Source organism: Rhincodon typus, chromosome 3 (genome assembly GCF_021869965.1).
Source record: "Rhincodon typus isolate 14 chromosome 3, sRhiTyp1.1, whole genome shotgun sequence".
Lineage (NCBI taxonomy): Eukaryota > Metazoa > Chordata > Chondrichthyes > Orectolobiformes > Rhincodontidae > Rhincodon > Rhincodon typus.
Genome location: NC_063334.1, coordinates 105405419 through 105426448, shown reverse-complemented (window position 1 = coordinate 105426448; position 21030 = coordinate 105405419). Strand labels below are relative to the sequence as shown.

Here is a 21030-nt window from a genome sequence, read left to right as displayed (position 1 = left end):
TATGAACAAGCTCATATTCTCACTGCTTTAAAAGTCAGTGTGGAGAAACAGAAAGGAATTTGATGCACTTCGAACAGTATTGTAACACTCCAGACAAAGGTTCACTGAATCTTCAGATAAAAGTTGAACAGATTTCAGACATGTAAAGCTACCAAAACAGCATTTTGAGATAAATACATTGTGTCAATTTAAAGACTATTTTGATGCTGACTTAGAGTTTAAAAGACTTTCAGAATCTGCCCCCAAAAGAGTGAAAAATAAAGTCATACCTAGAGTCAAACATGGCCATGAATTGGGGGTACCGGACATTTCCATCTTCATCAAGGGGGATTCTGTCAATGAGCAGCTCAAACTCTTCATCAGTAATCTCCACACCAAACCTGCAAAAAAAAAGAAAACAGCAGTCAAAGAGCAAGTTCACTTTCAGGTCAGCACTACCCACAAAACACTCGGCATATGGCAGCCGTTAACTTTTTGTTACAGAATCTGTCTTCAAGATCAAGAGCACCACATGAATATCAGAGGTTAATCAGGGTTTTGATGGCTCCAGATCTCAGAAAGAAAGAAATTCTACTAGGCAATCCATCCGTAAGTATAGCACATTTGATGGCTGGAGATCCATTTTATGCAGCTGAACAAATCAGATGGGTTTGTAGCTTATGAGGTTATTCATTGCAGTTAACCACTCATACTAACTTAAACAAGTGAACTATGAAAAGGCTTCCAAAAAGATTTTGTCAGCAAGTTAAAACTTAGGAAAGTAACAGAAGCAGTTTGAATACATAAGATATTTACTTGCATTTACATATGGGGATAATTTCACCAGAGTTTTAACACAATAAAATATTCTTACTGAAGGAGAAAATTAGCTACAGCCTTCCTATTCTATAATTGTTAAACAAGAACAGAACATGGTAACCTAGACTAACAAACCTACATTAAGACAACACAATACAGCCAGAATATTTTATTGTTGCATTAGGTGGAAAGACCAGGTACAAAAGCCCAGTAGTTTCAGAAAATCATGACATTTTTAAACTATGTTCTCATAATTTTCATAAAACACCAGACATTTCATTATGGGACATGAATAACTCAAATAGGCATAGCTCCTTTAATAGTGGAACAAAATTACTACATGGTGATATCACTTAAATATATACTATCCAAACTGTTAAGAGCACAGTTTTACAAAAGGCCTTTTCCTTCCCAAAGTTCCTATGAAATCTTATTCCCAAAGGTGTTAAGACCATTTCATTCGGTAACATAATGCTGAGTAGAAGTGTGCAATGAAGGAACTATAGCTCCAGCCTTGTGTGACTGCATTTTAAAAGTATCTAGCAGTACACAAGGACATCTTCCAAAAACTCTATAAACTTGACCTTCAATTTTTCTTTAAAATGCGTGAAAATTAATTAACCCAACTCCACTGAAATTGGGCTAATAGGACTGAGAAATTTGTCTTATTTTTACCCTCTTATTTAAGCATTATTAACCCTCTCATCATAGAAGAGGAAACAATACAAATGTTTTAGAGAGGGTGATAACAAAATAAAACAAGCCAACTGAAAACAAACTGTACTTAGAATAGTAGAATGTTAAACTTGCCCAAATTATTTATATTGCTGTTAATTCCACAATTCAGCTACTTAGTCTGGACTGTTATTCCATTTTAATATTTTTCTACTTCACACATTTAACTCTGTGCCCTAATATTGCGATTGAAGCAACCATTGTGCCATTAATTTCACAATTCTTTTCCTGATATTAATCTTAATTTCTTAGGATTTCTGATATCTTTCTGAATCACTGGCTAGTGGAAATAATATTTACCCTTTCAACTCCTTCATTATCTTAAGTCACTGCTTCCCAATTTTTCCCACAATTTCACAATCCCTCAGTGCCAAGATTGAGGGCTGTGGCAGGAAGTGGCTGGGGGGGTGGGATAGCTGTGGGTCAGGAGACTTGTGGAACCAGGAGGGGGAAGACCTGTGCCACTAAGAGGGAGGAGGCAAAGTTCTTCAAGCTCACAACCCCAAAATTTCAGCCTGTGTCTCCTCTTGGGTTCCAGATCATAATTTGAGAAGCTCTGTCCTACATTCTTCAGTTAGACCCTTGCTTAACTTTGTCAGCTTCACCGAAAATTAAGTTTTTCAATTTCTTCTCCTAACTCACGTGCCTTGTGAAATAATGGAATATTTTTTTCCCGTGACTCCAATGCTCTTTTTAGAATGAGTGAGAAAACAGTATTCCACAATGCCATCTGTAAATTCAACATCATTTCCTTACTTTTATTCAATGGTCCAATGTACAAAACCCAAAATCTCATTTGGCCTTTTTATAGCTTGACTCACTGAAACTTTACTTGAAGATCCATATATCTGCCGATCTGTATTTCTGCATTCCATTGTCATTTTTCCAGTTAGATTATAATTCTATTCTCTGGTCACTTCTTCAGAAAGTAAGCCAATGTGTCCTTATTAAACTGCATTTACTACATACTTGTTTACTACTCTGGTTTCCTGTGGTCTTTATAATAGTCAATCATGTCTATAAAACTCAAAGCAGTGGCATGTCACTGGTTATACCTTAATAATGAATTGATAGAAGTTAAACTGATGCCTGTAAGAATACATTGAATACTTGCTCCATTGGTAGGGAGAACTTTATCCTGCACTTAGCTGTGCTACATCTGACTTGGAAATGTACAGTGGTGATATAGGATTCCTATGGTTTCAGAATTCTCTTGGGACCTCTTTTCTAATGAATGCTGTGCAAAGTAATATGTTAATCTTTTCTGTCAAAAATATGGTGAGGCTAATGGCAATTTTCATTATTTAAGAATACATGCTAAACCTTATGCAGATATAATCAAACTGGTTACATTTACAGATTTTGATTTCATTTCTCATCAAAAAGGTATTGAAGATGACATTCAAAAACCTTGATAGTCACATATATTTAAAAGTTGGACAAATACATCAGTATTTATGGTTTGAGTGTATAGACATTAAGGAAATTAATGTAACTTTGGAACAGCGTGCTATGATTGTCACACAAAACTCAAGTTGGATCAATTTCTAAAATGGTAACTTGGCAAAACATTGGCTCCTAAATCCTGTGGAAGTACAATTCTTAGCAACTGTGCAAAGATTACATACAATGCCAGCACCCACATGACTGGCCCCATCCACCAGCTTAAATTTTCATTCCCTCCCCACTACCAGCTCATACAGACGGCTGTGTGCATAATACATAAAACACACTGCAACAATTCACCAAACCTCCTTCAACAGCAACATGTGACTCCTCCGACCTAGAAAGTCAAAAGCAGCAGATGCAGTGGAACATGACCATGTGCAAGTTTCCCTCCAAGCCACACACCATCCTGATTTAAAACCATATCGCCCTTCTTTACTGTCAATCACTGGATCAATATTCTGAAACTTCTTTCCTAATAGCTGTCTGTGTGTTTTTGAACCAGACGGACTTTAGCAGTTCAAGCATGGCTGGTGAAAGGGTATCAGGTGAGAAACCTGAAAAAACTTGCATCGCCATTCCCTCCCCCACAATTAACTTTCCAAAATCAACATTGTGCAATGATGAATTACAATTTCTGCATTGGTAATCACAAATTTATGTTACACGAAAAAGCAGATTTTTTAAAATACTGTATGTATGCTCCCATTGTTCTACATTTTTCATAGGATTTGGCTAAAAGAAACGTATATTATAATGTGTAATTTGGCTCACGTAATGTATGGCCATGTGTTCCTGCAACAGTTACTGAATGATTTTATGCAGAATTACTAATCATTAAGATAAAGGGGATTATATTATGCTTTTTGATATTATTTACTGTTTCAGAGTTTTAGAATAGCCATGTAGATATGCAAACTTTTAAAACTACTGCATAGAGTAAGGAACAGAGTATGAAATTTTAGGTGAGACTTCAAAGTAAATGCACAGAAATCTATATGTTTGTCATAGTATGTGGAAGCATATTAGTGGGTCTAGACTGCTGAAGCCTGTTTATTTACTAATGCAGTTTCATGAATAGTTCTTTTTTTTTGCTGCCCCATAAAAGTGCCTAGTTTGCCAAGTGGTTGCATTACACTAGCTTCAAGAAGGAAGCTCACCACCAGCTTTACAAAGGCAACTAAGGACTGGCCAGTGATCCTGTCAGACTCTGCTAGCAACACTGCCGCAAAAGGATTTTAAAAAATACAAAACTTAATTGTAGAGTCTACTGAAAGGGTCTCAAGCAAGGGATTCTAAGGGGTAAATCACATTTGGTGTATTCCATCCTGCTGAAGCACCGGAAACAGGTACAGAATCATAGAATCCCAACAGTGGGCCATTCCGCCCATTAAGTCCGCACCGACCCTTCAAAGAGCATCCCACCCAGACCCACACCTCTACCTTTTCCCTGTAACCCTGCATTTCTCATCTAATCCACCTAGCCTGCACACTGCAGGGCACTGGACAATTTAGCACAGCCAATCCACCTAACCTGCTTTGGACTGTGGGAGGAAACCGGAGCACCCAAAGGAAACCCACGCAGACACGAAGAGAAAGTGCAAACTCCTCATGGTTTGCTCAGGGAAGCACCAAAGCTGCTTTCCACCTCAGCAACAGCAAGTGTTGCCCATCTCTTTGTAGCCAGGACCCATAGCATCCTCCGCACCACACACCACCTCCAACCCTGGTCAAAGCCTGTTCCCCTACATTCACCATGACAAAACGATTATAGAATCATAGAATCACGAGAGTGCAGAAAGAGGCTATTTGGCCCACCAAGTCTGCACCAACCCTCTGAAGAGAATCCCTCCGAGATTCACCCCCCACCCTCACTGCATTCCCATTAACCCTGCATGGGATTTTTAACCATAACTATCCCGCCTGAGCTGCACACCCCTGGACACTACAGGGCAATTTTGAGCATGGCCAATCCACCGAACCCGCACATCTTTGAACTTGCAATTTTGCAACACTACTTCAGAAATCAGACATTACCACATTTAAAAACATTCTAATTAAACATAGAAATAGAGGAATAGATGGAGACATAGAAGATAGGAGCAGGAGTAGACCTTTTGACTCCTGAAGCCTGCTCCACTATTCAATATGATCATGGTTGATCATTGAGCTCAATACCCTAATCTGCCCACTCCCTATATTCCTTGATTGTTATAACCATTAGAGCTATATCTACCTCCTTCTTGAAAACACATGTTTTGATCTTAACCACTTTGTGATAGTGAATTCCAGAGGCTTATCACTCTTTGGGTGAAAAAATATTCTCTTCATCTCAAACCTAAAAGGTTTATCCTTTATACTTAAAGCATTACCCTTGGTCCTGGACTCCCCCACCATCAGGAGCAACCTTCCCTTACCTAACGTCTTTAGTCCTGTTAGAATTTTATAGGTCTTTATGAGACCTCTCTCAACTCTAAATGACTCAATTATCTATTCGTATGTCAGCCAATTGCTAAGTTTGATAACGTCGAAAGTTTGACAGGTTGATCAAACTACATTGATGTGTATTTCTCCCTGGTGATTTATTTTTAAATTGTACAATTTGGCTCTCTGAAACGTAAGCTCCTCAGACATGTTCTGTATGATCAGTAATGGTAACTTTCAGGCAGTTACTGGTTAAATGAACTTTGATGTTCTGATGTTATTTTCAAATGCTGGTATTATTTTCTAACAGTGATACCTATTGTTAACTATACTGTTTGCAGTAAACTTTAGCTACTTCTGTATACAATGTATTAGGATTTCTATCAGTAATCAGAGTATGACTATGAAGATACTGTTATGAATCTGCTTTTTGAATTTCAGCTATGTCACCTGAAAACATGATTTTTTTTGGTTCTTGTATGGGATGCTGGCTTCACTGGCAAAACTGACATTTGTTACCCATCCCTAACTGCCCTTGAATTGATTGGCTGTCAAAGCCAGTTCAGAGGGCAGTTAAGAGTTAACCAAATTGCTGTGTGTCTGAAGTCACATTTAGGCCAGACTAGGTGAGGATGGCAGATTTCCTTACAGTAGTGAAGAAGATGGGTCTTATCACAATTATAGTGGTTAAATGGTCATCATTAGGCTTACTTTTAATTGCAGATTTTATTCAATTCAAATCTCACCATCTGCCAGTGGTATTTGAACCTATGTCCTGAGAACATCAGCTTGAGGTTCCTGATGTACAACATGCAATTCTTCCTCACCATCACCCCTCTTGACTCCTACTCTGTCTCCAATTTGTAACACTGTTTGTCTGACATCCAGTGCTGGATGAGTAGTCAGATCCACCGTTTCAGCTTATCTACTCCTGAAGCGCTCATACATGCCTTTGTTACCTTTAGACTTGACTATTCCCTGTGCTCCCCTGACCTACCTCTTCTCTTAGGAAGCTTCTGCTTATCTCAAACTCTGTTACATGTATCCTAACATTGTAACAGGCTCTAATCATCTGTTGGCCCACTATCTGAAAATGGCTACCAGTTAAGCAGCATCCAGATTTTAAAATTCTTACTCTTTCTTACGGCTTTGCCACTTTCTATCTCTGTAATTTCTTCCAACGTCAGTTTGCTGAGATATCTGCACTCCTATAATTCTGGTTTCTTGTATATCCCCAGTTTTAATTTCTGGTGGCCATAGCTTCAGTTGCCTGGGTCACCAGATCCAGATCCACTAATCTTGCCAGGAAATTTTTGGCCAAACTTCTGATGCAGGGTTTATCACCTAGATGCAGTCCAACAAACTGCACAGGCAGCATCAGATGGATGCAAAACTGGGTCATTGCAAAAAATTTGTCCCCTTCTTGCGACTCATGCTCAAGGTTCCCAAAATTCCTCTGTGCTGCAGGTGAAGGGTCAGTGTGATTGATTGAAGGCAATCCAGTGATGATTCGGGGGATCAACTTTGTAGTTAGTCAGAATTACACTGGGTATAATTGTAAATATTTTAATGACAATCAATATAAAAATGCAAGATAACTGCAAATTTATGAATTTCTCACATCCTGACACTGATCAGCATTTCCATATTAAGTGTAACCAACATAGTGGCATTTTAGTTGTTTGGGAATTGCAGTTCCAATTGAAATTCTCATTCACAGCATTCAGCAATTAGTCACAGCAGCCAATGGCTGTGTACAGTTTCCTATTGAAAAGTCAGCTGAAATTTGGTCTACAGCCAGATAATAATGCGTTCTCAAATTGGTTTCTGTGAGTAGCTTTTCAGCCTCACAAAAGGATTAACGATTCTGAAAGAATATTATATCTGTACTGATCAAATGGTTTAACAGCCAACTGAACTAACTATCCCCCTAACTACTTGCTCTGTGAAAAGGTTTTTCTTGCACATCATAAGGCTATTACTGGTGGGATATCAAAAGGTCCACACTGTTTTCAATTTTTTGTATCAATCTTACAATCAATTATTTGCATGTGGAGACCAATTGCAATATTTCTAAATTTACTGGTGACACCAAACTGAGTGGGAATAAAAGTTATGAAGAGGATGCAAGGAGGCTTCAAGAGGACTAGGACAGGCTACGTGAGTGGGCTTGAACATGCCAGATGGAATGCAATATGAATAAGTGTGAAGTTTCTCACTTTGGTGTGGAAAAAAAACAAGAGGGCAGAATATTTCTTAAATGGTGAAAGATTAGGAAATGTCAGTGTGCAAAAGGGACCTGGGTATCCTTGTCCATGAGTTACTAGAAGCATGACTGCAGGAGTAGCAAGCAAATAAAAATGAAATGGGATGCTGACATTCATTTCAAGTGAATTTGAAGCAAAGATGCCATTGCTGAAGTTGTATAGAACTTATGTGAGACTTCACCTGGAGTACAGTGTACAGTTTTAGTTACCTTCCCTAAGGAAGAATATACTTTAGATTAAAGGAGTGCAATGGAGGCTCACCATATTAATCCTTGGAATGGTAGGATTTTTCATGACGAGAGATTGAGGAAACTGGATTTGTATTTTCTAAAGTTTCAAAGAATGCGAGATGATTTCATTTAGCCATGAAGAAAGATTGGATAGACTGGGTTTGCTTTCATTGGAATGCAGGAGGTTTAGGGGTGACCTAATAGAAGCTTACAAGATTGTGAATGGCATGGATAGACTGGAAACTATGAGGATTTTTCCCACGATGGAGGGGTCAATTATGAGGGGTCACGGGTTCAAGGTGCAAGGTGGGAAGTTTAAAAGAGATGTGTGAGGCAGATGTTTCACACAAAGGGTGGCGAGTGCCTAGAACGCACTGCCAGAGGAGGTGGTGGAAGCAGACACAATAGCAGCATTCAAGAAGCACCTGGATGAATACGTGAATAGGAAGAGAATAGAGGGATACGGATCCTGTAAGCGAAGACGGTTTTAGTATGGAAGGGCAAAATGTGTCAGTGCAGGCTTGGAGGGTCAAGGGCCTGTTCCTGTGCAGTATTGTTCTTTGTTCTTTGAAACTTCTTTGAGTTGGCAGGCTGGATATAGATAGGACGTTTTCCGTGGCTGGTGACTCCAGAACCTGGCGACTTAATCTCAGGATTGGCAGCAGGCCATTTAAGACTGAGAAGAGGAGGAATTTCTTTACTCAGAGGGTGGCAAGTCTTTCGAATTCCCTGCCCCATATGGCTCAATTATTGAGCAGGTTCAAGGATGAAATTGCTAGTTTTCTCAAGCCTAGCAAATATTGAGGGATATGGAAACACTGCAGAAAAATTACACTGAGGAGATGATCAGCCACGACTTAAAATGGTGGGACTGGCTCAATGGGTGGAATGGTTTACTCTTGTTCTTAACTTCCAATTTTCCTACTCTAAGTCCAAAGAGGCTAGGTAGAGTTTGACACAAGCCAAGCAGAAAGGGACAAGCCAGAGTATTGTATGCAGTCTAAGAGGGTTGTGATAGCACTGAAGAGGATGCAGAGGATAATTACCAGAATGTCGTCTGAGTTGGGGAGTTTTAGGTATGAAGAGAGATTGGACAGACTGGGGTTTTCCTTAGAGCAGAGGAGATTGAGAGGGGTCATGATTGTGATATATAAAATTATGAGTGGCATACACAGACAGACAGAAAAAAAAACTTTTCCCCTTGATGGAGGAATCAATGATTGGGGCATACAGTTAAAGGAAGAGGCAGAAGGTTTAGAGGAGATATGAGGAAAAACTTTTTCATCCCGAGTGCGGTGGGAATCTGGAAGTCGCTGCCTGTAAAGATGGTAGAGGCAAAAACCCTCATAACATTAAGTAGTATTCAGATGCGTACTTGTGATGCTAAGGCATTACAAAAGCTACAAGTGCTAGAAAATGGGATTAGAATAGTTACGCGATTGTTTTTGACCCGCATGGTCACAATCAGCTGAAGGGCATTTTTATGTGCTGCAGGTCTCTATGACTCTATGACAATGAGCAAGTTCTCTCTATTTCTCCAGTCAAATCCATAGTACCCATTCAGGCATTGGTATGTAGAGCAAGAGAAATGGAGCACGATGCATCCCAGCACTTAGCAATAGGCCTACTCTTCCATGTTCCACTAATGATGTAGGTTGGCTGTTCAATGTCCTCGAGTACTATTTACTGCGCTTATCAAATTACCAAGTCTACATCAGTTTTCATCTTCCACCATGTGTGATATCCTGCAGCAATGCCAATCTAAAGATACCATGTTTACCCTATCCTTCCTCCCATGTGAGATATCTTGTCACCAGATAGCTGACAAGCATGGCCATGAGAGCCTTCACTTGGTGGGCAATTGATACTCAGAGAGATTGTCATGAGGTAGATGGTAGGCAGCACAGTTCACTCTAAATTGTCACTGTTCTCTTGATCTCAGCACAGATAAAACATATCCAGTGAAGTTTAATGATATAGTAATGGGTAGAAACATTGAATAAAGAAGGAGCAGGAGTAGGCCATTTGGCCCTTCGAGCCTACTCCATTATTCAACATGATCACTGTTGATTATCCAAATCAGTACCCTGTTCCCACTTCCTTCTTATACCCCTTGGTCCCTTCAGCCCTGAGAACTATAACTAACTCATTTTTGAAAACATTCAATATTTTGGTCTCAACTACTTTCCGCAGCAGAGAGTTTCACAGCTCACCAACTCTCTAGGTGAATAAATTTCTCCTCATTTCAGTCGTAAATAGTCTTCCCCATATCCTTAAACTGTGATCCCTGGTGTGGATGTTCCAAATGACCAGGAAGTCAAGTTGAAAAGTAGTTTGTGAGGGGGATACAAAGGCTTATAGATTAAGAAACACAGTAGGCAAAACATTGGAAGATGGAACATAAGTGGGAAAAGGTGAGAGTTGTCCACTTTATCAGGAAGAACAGAAAAGCAGAATATTATTTAAATAGAGAAAGACTAAAGATTGCTGTACTGAAGAGGGCTATGAATGTCCTGGTTCATTAATTACAAAAATATTAGCTTCCAGATACAGCAAGGAATTGAGAAGGCAAATGGAATGTTGTCAATTATTGCAAGGGGGTGGCTGGAGTCTAAAAATAGAAAAGTCTTACTATAAGTGCAAAGGACATCAGTGAGCTTGCATCTGAAGTCCTGTGCACAGTTTTATCTCCTTAAGGGGGGGATGTGCTTGCACTTCAGAGAATGTTAACCTGGCTGAATCCTGGGGTCACAGGGCTGTCTTCTGAGCAAAGTTTGAGTATTTTGGGCATACACTCCTTTGAAGTTAAAGAAATGATAAGTGACTTTAGGAAGCTCATAAGGTCAGATGCTGAGAGGATTTTTCCCCTTGTACAGTGTCTAGAGCTGGGTACACAGTTCAAAAAGAAGAATTTCCCATTTAAGACAAAAAATGAGGATGAATTCCTTCTCTCAGTGGTTAGTAGTGTTTAAAATTCTCTTCCACAGAGAGTAGCACAGCCTACGTCATTGAATGTATTCAAGGTTGAGTTAAGTAAATTTTTAATCTATTAGGGAGTCAAAGATTATTGCTGGGGAAAGGCAACAAAGTTCAGTTAAAGACACAATCAGACCAGCTATGACCTTACTGAATAGCAGAATAGGTTTGATGGGCTGAATAGCCTACTCCTTAACCTATCCCTTAAGATCATCTTATGAATAGTTGTGGAGATGCGAAGCTTTAACAGCAGTTGACAACAGCCTGCAAACCAAACAGGGGAAGCACATATTTAACATTGGTACTGCCATATCTTTTACATGTCCATTGGAAATACTGAAGGCAGTCAGTCTTTATTTCATTCTGATGCATATGAACTTAATAACACGCCAAATAGAAGTTTTCTTTCATGAGGTCCACACCTGTAGCAAATATATTGATGAAGAATCCATATGGTCAAAGAACCTGCAAGCTTAAAACCACTTATTTTCATAGAACAGTTTCATTTTAACAAAAAAGGCAAAGGAAAAGTGATAGAGAGAGGAGGGGTGGGGCTGGGGAAGTTAGGTAGGATGGTGGTAGGTAAGTGCAGGTAGGGAGTGGTGGGGATTGGTCAGTCAGGTGGGAGGAGCAGATAGGTGGGAGAGAAGATGGACAGGTTGCGTCAGGTCAAAGGAGGTGGGGACAAGAGGGAGGGTTGAGGCTGGAGGTGGGGAGATTTTAAAACTGGTGAAATCCCATGTTTAGGCCATCGGACTGTAGACTCCCGAGGTGGAATATGAGGTGCTGCTCCTCCAGTTTGCAGGTGGTGTCACTGTGACACTGGAGGAGGCCCAGGATAGACATGTCACCCAGGGAGTGGGAGGGGGAGTAAAAATGGTACACGACCAGAAGTGTTGTCGTTTGTCACATACAGCGCTGATGCCACCTACAATCTGACCCCACAACCAAAGAGATATTTCCCTCCCCACCCCTATCTGCCTTTCATAGGGACTGCTCTTTCAATGATTCCCTCGTCTGCTCCACACTCCCCACTAGTCCCAACACCCCCGGCACCTTTCCCTGCAGCCGCAGGAAGTGCTGCACCTGCCCCTACACCTCCCCCCTCACCTCCATTCATGGCACAAAATAAACCTTCCACATGAGACAAGGGTTCACGTGCACATCCGTCACCTTGGTCTACCGCATCCGCTGCTCCCGATGTGGCCTCCTCTACATTGGTGAGACCAAGCAGAGCTCGGAGACCGTTTTGTACAGCATTTGCACTCTGTTCGCAACAAACGACTACACCTTCCGGGCGTGAACCATTTTAACACCCTTTTCCAGTCCCTGGGCGACATGTCCATCCTGGGCCTCCTTCAGTGTCACAACGACACCACCCTCAAAGCGGTGGAGCAGCACCTCATATTCCACCTCAGGACCCTACAGCCCGATGGCCTAAATGTGGATTTTACCAGTTTTAAAATCTCCACACCTCTGGCCTCAACCCTCCCTCTCGTCCCCACCTCCTTTGATCTGACACAACCTGTCCATCTTCTCTCCCACCTATCTGCTCCTCCCACCTGACTGACCAATCCCCACCACTCCCTATCTGCACTCACCTATCACCATCCCACCTACCTTCCCCAGCCCCAAACCTCCTCTCTCAATTTATTTCTGAGCTCCCTTCCCCCTCCACCATTTCTGAAGAAGGGTCCCAACCTGAAACATCGACTTTCCTGCTCGTCTGATGCTGCCTGGCCTACTGTGTTCCTCCAGCTCCACACTGTATAGTCTCTGACTCCAGCATCTGCAGTTCTTGCCATCCCAAAGGAAAAGTGATCATATTTCTTAGTTAATAACAAAACTGAAGATAGTATCCAGTACATATGACTTTGGTGAGGTCCACAAGAAGCAACAGTTTGAAGCAAATTTATTCAATAAAGAGTAGAGGAGTTCTCCACTGAGTCCCGGCCAACAGCTACCTCTCAAAAAGTATCTTTCAAACAGATGATCTGGTCACAATCAAATTACTAAGTATGGGACTTTGCTGTGGGCAGAATGGCTGAAACAATTCTATACCACAACAGTTTAATTGGCTAAAATGCTTTGAATATTTTGAGGTTGTGAAAAAAGCAATCCAAATTCAAGTTAATTATTTCATTTTCTTATCAGTCTCTGTAGTAAATTATCTCAATAACATAAGGAACTTTACAGGAGCACAATGACGACAATATTTGCCTTAGCATTGCATAGTAACAGTGTTGGATTCAACTGACCTTTCCCATTAATTAACACAAACAAGAATGGATTTAAACAAATACAGAAACCTTTAAAAGATCCTGCTCTGTCCAGATTGATTAATTCAACTTCTCATCATTTAAAATCAACAACTGAGTACAATTGTCCCTCAGATCAAGGATGACACTTGCTCACATCAAGCACCTGCACATTGTTGTCTTTTAACACTGGGAGACTTTTACACTGCAGCTACCACACTGCTCTGATTGACCAGGAAACTCTCCCAGTCTTACAACCTGCCATAAGATTATCAGAAGATTTACCAAACAATAGTCAACCTGCTTGACCATGTTCTGACTTGCCTGCCAATGACCCTCAAGTCCTGAGGTAAGGCTTGAGTCTAGAGTCCTAGAGTTATACAGCATGGAAACAGACTCTTCGGTCCAAACAGTGTGTAATCCCAAACTAAACTCGTCCTATATGGCTGAACTTGGTGCATATCACTCCAAACATTTCTTATTCATGTAGGAAATCTTTTTTTTTAAATAGAATCTCTACAGTGTGGAAACAGGCCCTTTGGCCCAACGAGTCCACACTGACCCTCAGAGCATCCCCCTATAATCCACCTATCTGTGAACACTATGGGCAATTTAGCATGGCCAATCCACCTAGCCTGCACATCTTTGGAGTGTGGGAGGAAACTGGAGCACCCAGAGGTGGAGAATGTGCAAACTCCACACAGATAGTTGCCCAATGGTGGAATTGAACCTTGGTCCCTGGTGCTGTGAAGCAGCAGTGCTAATCACTGGGCCACTGTGCCGCCCCATCCCACTATGCCCTATTTTGGATTCGCCGATGGCCAATTTGTACCACCCCAAGAGCTAGTACTGCTGACAGCCTTAACTTGATTTTTCATTAAGAGCAACGAGTAAATCACATCACATGTACTTATCCAAAATGTATTTTAAACATTGTAATTATACTGCATCCACCACTTCCTCTGACCATTCTGTGTAAAAAAAAGTTGGCTCTCATGCCCTTTTTAAAAATTTCTCCTCTCTCCTTAAAAATGTGCCCCCTAGTTTTGAATTCCCTCACCCTAGGGAAAAGACCCTTGACATTCATGTTATCTATGGCCACTGAACACAAAGTAGGAATGCTACCATTGCCTTCTATCAGCGAATGTGACGCATTCCCGCTTCTCCTAGTTCCACACTAGAACTGTGTGCAGCTGCCAGCGGGGTCCATAACAGCCAAGGTGCATTCTGCCCTATTTTGATTCACCGACGGCCAATTTCCACCATCCCAAGAGCTAGTACTGTTGACAGCCTTAACTGTGATTTTTCATTAAGAACAACTAGCAAATCACATCACTGGAACAATTCTTAAACTTTTGCCCCAAAACTTTTGTTACAGTTAGATCCCAGGTGAGTTTCCACAAGTTATTTTAGTTCCAGACAGGATAAACTCAAATCCTTAATCTCAGGGGTGAGAAGAGATGAACTGTCTTCCCTTCTTTAGTCAACTTCTCCCTCGGTTAGTCACAACATGGTTAAAGAGCTGAAAGAGATGCTTATAGAGATAAAGGATGCATTGTTAATCATCTTTCAAAATTTAGAGATTCTGGAATGGCGCCTGCAGATTGGAAGGCTGCAAATGTAATATTCCTATTTAAGAAAGAAGAAAGAAAGAAAATGGTAAACTAGAGGTCTGTCTGATGTCAGTAGTAGTGAAAATAGTAGAATTGTATAATGGACATAATGACTGGACACTTAGAAAATAAAGATTTAATTGGGCAGAATTTATGAAATAATGTCCTACATAGAGGGTTAGTAAACAAAATTAGAGATTGTGGGATTGAGGGGAATATGCATTGATCGATATTGGTCAATGGAAAGAAAACAGAGGACGGGAATCAATAAATTCTCAGGATGGCAGGCTGTGACTAGTGGAGTACCACCAAGATCAATGATGTGGCCCTAGCTGTTCACAACCTCTTACAATGACTTGGATGTGGGGAATCAGTGCAATATTTTCATGTCTGCATATAGCATAAAATCAGGTAGAAATTTTAGCTGTGCGGAAGATTCAATGGTGCTTCGAGGGCTTTTTGATAGGGTGAGCGAGGGGGCAAGAACATAGCAGATGGAACACAATGTAGGAGGAACAGAGGTGCAGAGCATTTTTTCAATGATCAAAGATTGGGAATTGTTGATTCCAAACAGCAGCTCCTGGACACTGCTTTCACAGTTAGTGCTCGGGGCACTGAAACATTTGTCAGCTCCCTCTGTCTTTCCTTGTGGTCAGTTTTGGAAGTTCTCAATTGGGGCTTTCTCCTCAGCTGCACACTGACACCTCAGGTGCTGTGAGGCAATCAGCTGATTGATCCTCCGTCCAACTTAACCTGCCCACCTTCCCTAACCGGACAGGGAACCTGGAGACCACCTGCTTATTGGGCACCTTCTCAAAGTCAGCTACTCTGATGGAAGAGTAAATGGTTCTAATGGTAGAAAATATTCCTTTAGCTCCTCTAATTCTTGATCCTTCAAATCCTCGATCCTTCAAATCCTCAGCACAGTACCAACGAAAGAGGTACACAGACAATAATTAAATAGATGTATATAGTTTGCTTTGAAGAAATGTCAAACCAGGCAATAGATATGCTAATCATATATTGATTAAAAGGTGGTTTAGGTCATAATTTTGGATCTATTTGCTTACCACACTGTGAATTAGTCTGGTGGTGCTAAAACATATACATTTAAGTGATGAACAGACAATATTCTTGGTGCTGTTTACGTGGACTCATCACATCCACCTCCACCGTATGTGCAGAGGGTGATGGCTGATGTGTCAGTTTCAGGATGGTTTAGGAATGAGTAAGAAGGCCTCCAGGTCCTGATGGATGAAGCCCAGTGGAGGCGATGTCCTCATCCCCAAGGGCAAAGAAGTCAAACTCATCCTCCTGTCTCTCCCTTCTGCAGCAGCTGGTGCTGTTCTGCCTGGCCTCATCCTCTCCTTCCATTCTTCCTGAAAATCATTGACCCTTCCACTAAGGATCTTGCTTCCTATCCAACCTATTCATACCCCTCATAACCTTATAGCCTCAATCAGATACTGTCTCAGCCTTCTCTTCTCCAAGGAAAACAACCCTAGCTTAACTAGCCTGTCTTCATATCTAAACTATTTCAGATCAGGTTAACATCCTGGTGAATCACCTGTGCACCCCCTCCAGTGCAATCATACTCTTCTTATAGTGGGGGTCACCAAAACTGCACACAGTACTCCACCATAAAGTGGCCTAACCAAAGTTTTGAACAGCTCCAATATAACCTCCTTGCTCTTATAATTAGTGCCATGACTGAGACACGCAAGTGTCCTGTCTTTCTTATTAACCACCTCATTCACCTGACATGCCACCATCAGGGATGTGTGGACATGCATCGGTCTGTTCCTCTGAGTTTCCTAATGTCCTGCCATTCATTGAGTACTCTCTTGTCTTGTTTCTTCTTCCAAAGTTAATCATCTCACACTTTTCAGTGTTAAATTCCATCTAGGAACATAGAAACAGAATTACACCAGTCAGCCCCTTCAGCCTTTCTCACCATTCAATGAGGTTATGGCTGATCTGTGATCTAACTCCATATACCTGCCTTTGGCCCATATCCCTTAATACCTTTGCTTAACAAAAACAAAGACACCATCTCAAATTTAAAATTAACTACTGATCTATCATCAATTGCCATTTGTTCAAATTTCTACTACTACCCTTTTGCATGTAGAGGCTTCTCCTGAATGGTCTGGTCCTAGTTTTTAGACAATGCTACCTAGTTCTCAATTCTCCAACCAATGGAAATAGTTTATCTTTATCCACCCTAACTCTTCCTGTTGTTATCTTGAAGGTTTTGATCAGGTCACCCTTTAACCTTCTCAATTCTTGAGAAAAGAGGCCTAATTTGTATAATCTTTCCTGATAAAACGTAACCCCTGAAATCCAGCTATCATCTTTGTCAAGACTATTCAGGATCTTACACACTTCAAGTCACCTCTCATTCTTCAAAACTCCAGCGGAAACAAACTCACCCTGTCCAACCTATCCTCATAAAACACTCACTCATTCAAGGTATTACTGCGGTAGTCCACCTCTGAGCCACCATTTACTTCCATTCTTAAATAAGAAGATCAAACTGCACACTGTATTCGCAATATTGACCCACCATTGTCCTGTGTAATTGACATGGAGTTTTCTTACTTTTATATTCAATTCTTCCCTCAAAATAGTAGCAGAATTCTCTGCCAGTCAATACAATCATGGCTGATCATCCAACTCAGTACCTTGTTTCTGCATTCTCCCCACACACTTTGATCCCCTTAGCCCTAAGAACTTTTTCTAAGTCCTTCTTAAAAACATTCAGTGTTTTGCCCTCAATCATTTTCTGTGGCAGAGAATTTCACAGGCTGGATGAAGAAATTTTTGCTTATTTCATCCCTAAGTGGTCTATTCCAAAGTCCGGGCATTATCCTTGTCACACTTAGACTGTGACCTCTGGTTCTGGACTCTCCTGTCATTGGGAACATCCTTCCTGCATTTACCTTGTCTAGTCCTGTAACAGTTTTACAGGTTGCTGTGAGAGTCCACCTTCATTCATCTAAAGTCCAATGAATATAGTCCTAACCGATCCAGTCTGTCTTTATGCATCAGACCTGTCATCCCAGGAATTAGTCTGGTAAACCTTTGTTTCATTCCCTCTACACCCAGAACATCCCTCCTTGGATAAGGAGACCAAAATGGCACACCATACTGCAGGTTTGGTCTCACCAAGGCCCTGTACATGTGCAGCAATACATCCCTTCTCCTGTCCTCAAATACACTCGCTATGTAAACCAACATTCTACTTGCTTCTTCACCACTTGCCTCACCGGCATGCTTATTCTCAGTAACTGGTATAGAAGGATACACAGGTCTTGTTGTAGCCCCCCACCTCAACCCCTTTCCCATGTTGTCACTATTTCCTGTTTTTGCTACTAAAGTGGATAACCTCACATTTGTCCACATTAGACTTCTTTCTCCATGCATCTGCCTATTCACTCAACTTGTATATATCACACTGAAGCATCTCTGCATTCTCCTCACAGTTCATCCTCCCACCCAGCTTTGGATCATCTGCAACTTGAAGATATTACATTTAGTTTCCTCATTTAAATCATTAGTGTATATTGAGAACAGCTAGGGTCCAAGGACAGATCCTAAGGTAGTCCACTAGCTACTGACTGCCATCCTCGGAAATTTCCCATTGATTTGTCAAGCACGATTTCACTTTTGTAAGTCTGTGCTGACACTGTCCAAATCTGTCACTGTTTTCCAAGTGTGTGTTTTTAAATATTTTTAAAATGGAATCTAGCATCTTACCCATTACCAATATCAGGTCAACTGGTCTGATTCTCTGTTTTCACTCTACCTCCTTTTTTAAATAGTGGGGTTACATTAGCTACTCTGTAATCCATAAGAACTGTTCCAGAGACTATGTTGCATCTTGAAAAATGACCATCAATGCATCCATTAATTCTAGGGTCACTTCCTTAAGTACTCTGTGATGTAGATTATCAGGCCCTGGGGATTTTTCAGCCGATATTCCCAATTTCCCCAATACCATTTCCCTAATAAGTGATTTTCTTCACTTCCTCCCTCCCTCTAGACCTTGTGTTCCCCCATATTTCTGGGATATTATGTATCCTTCTTAGTGAAGGAAGAACCAAAATATGTATTGAATTGATCTGCAATCTCTCTTTTCCATGAGAAGTTTCACTGTTTCTTACAACAAGGAGCCTATATTTGTCTTCACCAATTATTTTCCTCACACACCTATAGAAACTTTTACTTTCAGCTTGTATGTTCCCCACAAGATGGCCGGGTGGTCAGGAGGCAGATTTCTGGAATCATGAGGTTGGGTCAGGGGTTCAGAGGAGTTGGAGGATCAGGGGATGAAGTCAGTCAGGGGATGTGATTCGGAAAGGGGGTCAAAAGGTCAGGGAGGTCGCAGGGGATGGAGGATCCAGAGTGATCAACGGCTGGGGGAGTCAGAGGGTGAGAGTTGAAGGTTCAGAAAGGGGTTGTTGTCAGAGAGTGGGGGTTGGGAGTCAGATGGACATTGAGGGTCAGATGATCGGGGGAGATCAGACAATCCCAGTTTGTGTTGAATAGTCAGGGTGGCAGGAAGCGATGGGTGAGTGAGGAGTTGGGAAGGTCAGGGGATGAGGTTGGAGGGTGGGGTGAGTCAAGGGTGGGGGACAAGGTCATTTGCATAGTTACTCAGGACTTTAACTTGTTTAACATTTCCTGGGTAACTATCTAGGTTAGTAAGAAGGATTTATCCCATGTTTCACACTCTCACTCAGAATTGGATATATTCAGGCAGGGCTCTGGGGAGATGGGGATTTCACATTGAAATTGAAAACACAGAGACAGTCCTGCAAAGTCAGTGCATCAGAATCCTACAGAGGTACATGAAGTCTCTGACAATGTGGAGGGTCTGAGCCTTATTTTGAGAACCACCCATTGTAACTGAGAAAGTGCTAACCTGCCACCTAGTGGGTGCCTTGAGAAAACAAAGTAAATCATTAGACAACTGAAAGTGAAATATTTACGCTGCATGTAAGTGATATAAACACTAGCAGTATAATGGAGTAAAGTACAGAGTCAGAGTCTTCCAGTGCAGGAGTAGGCCATTCAGTCCATCACTGTCCACACTAGGTCTCAGAGCATCTTAAGATTGCCAATCTTCCACCATTTCCCCATACCCTCTACATTATTTAAGGCGAAATAATCATCCAATTTTCTCTTGAATGCCCCAATTGAACTTGCCTCCTCCACAATTTCAGGTAGAGCATTCCAAATGAACCTCTCATTGTGTGTAAAGGTTTCATTCTCAGTTCAGACTTACCTTTTCTGCAAAGCACTTTGAAAGTGTGTCTTCTGGTTTAAACCAACACACAGGAGAAGAAGCTGGCCATTCAGCCCATTGAACCTGCTCCACCATTCAATGAAATCAAGGCTGATCTGATAATCCTCAATTTCATTTTCCTGCATGAAGTCAGGCTTTATATTATGTGCTTCTGAATACTCTGCTAGCTTTTATAATAGATTCTAACATCTTCCCAATGACAGATGCTAAGCTAATTATCATATAGTTACTTGCTTTTTATCTCCTTCCCTTTTTGAAGAAGGGTGTTCCAATTGCCATTTCCAATCTTCTAGGAATTTTCCAGAATTTAAGGATTCCTGGAAGATTTTTACCAGCACAACCGTTATATCTGTGGCAACTTCCTTTAAAATCTTAGGATGTAACCCATCAAGTCTATAGTTTGAGACAACAAGGTGCAGGGCTGGATGAACACAGCAGGCCAAGCAGCATCATAGGAGCAGAAAGGCTGACGTTTCGGGCCTAGACCCTTCATCAGAAAAGGGGGAGGGGAAGGGGGTTCTGAAATAAATAGGGAGAGAGTGGGAGGCAGATAGAAGATGGATAGAGGAGAGGATAGGTGGAAAGGAAACAAACAGGTCGAAGAGGCGGGGATGGGGCTAGTAAAGGTGAGCGTAGGTGGGGAGTTAGGGAGGGGATAGGTCAGTCCAGGGAGCACGGGCAGGTCAAGGGGGCGGGATGAGGTTGGTCGGTAGGAGATGGAGGTGCGGCTTGAGGTGGGAGGAGGGGATAGGTGGGAGGAAGAACAGGTTAGGGAGGCGGGGACGAGCTGGGCTGGTTTTGGGATGCGGTAGGGGGAGGGGAGATTTTGAAGCTTGTGAAATCCACATTGATACCATTGGGCTGCAGGGTTCCCAAGCGGAATATGAGTTGCTGTTCCTGCAACCTTCGGGTGGCATCGTTGTGGCACTGCAGGAGGCCCAGGATGGACATGTCGTCTGAGGAATGGGAGGG

The 21030-nt window shown here is 41.6% G+C and overlaps 1 protein-coding gene across 1 annotated transcript in view; it reads right to left on the bottom strand.

Moving 5' to 3' along the window:
* Positions 1-21030, bottom strand: part of si:ch211-197n1.2 (EF-hand calcium-binding domain-containing protein 6) — an 85771-nt gene that overhangs the window by 23704 nt on the left and 41037 nt on the right. Inside the window, exon 12 of the mRNA XM_020516759.2 lies at positions 270-380. Coding sequence (XP_020372348.2) covers positions 270-380 — 111 coding nt within the window. The remainder of the gene's footprint in view (positions 1-269; positions 381-21030) is intronic.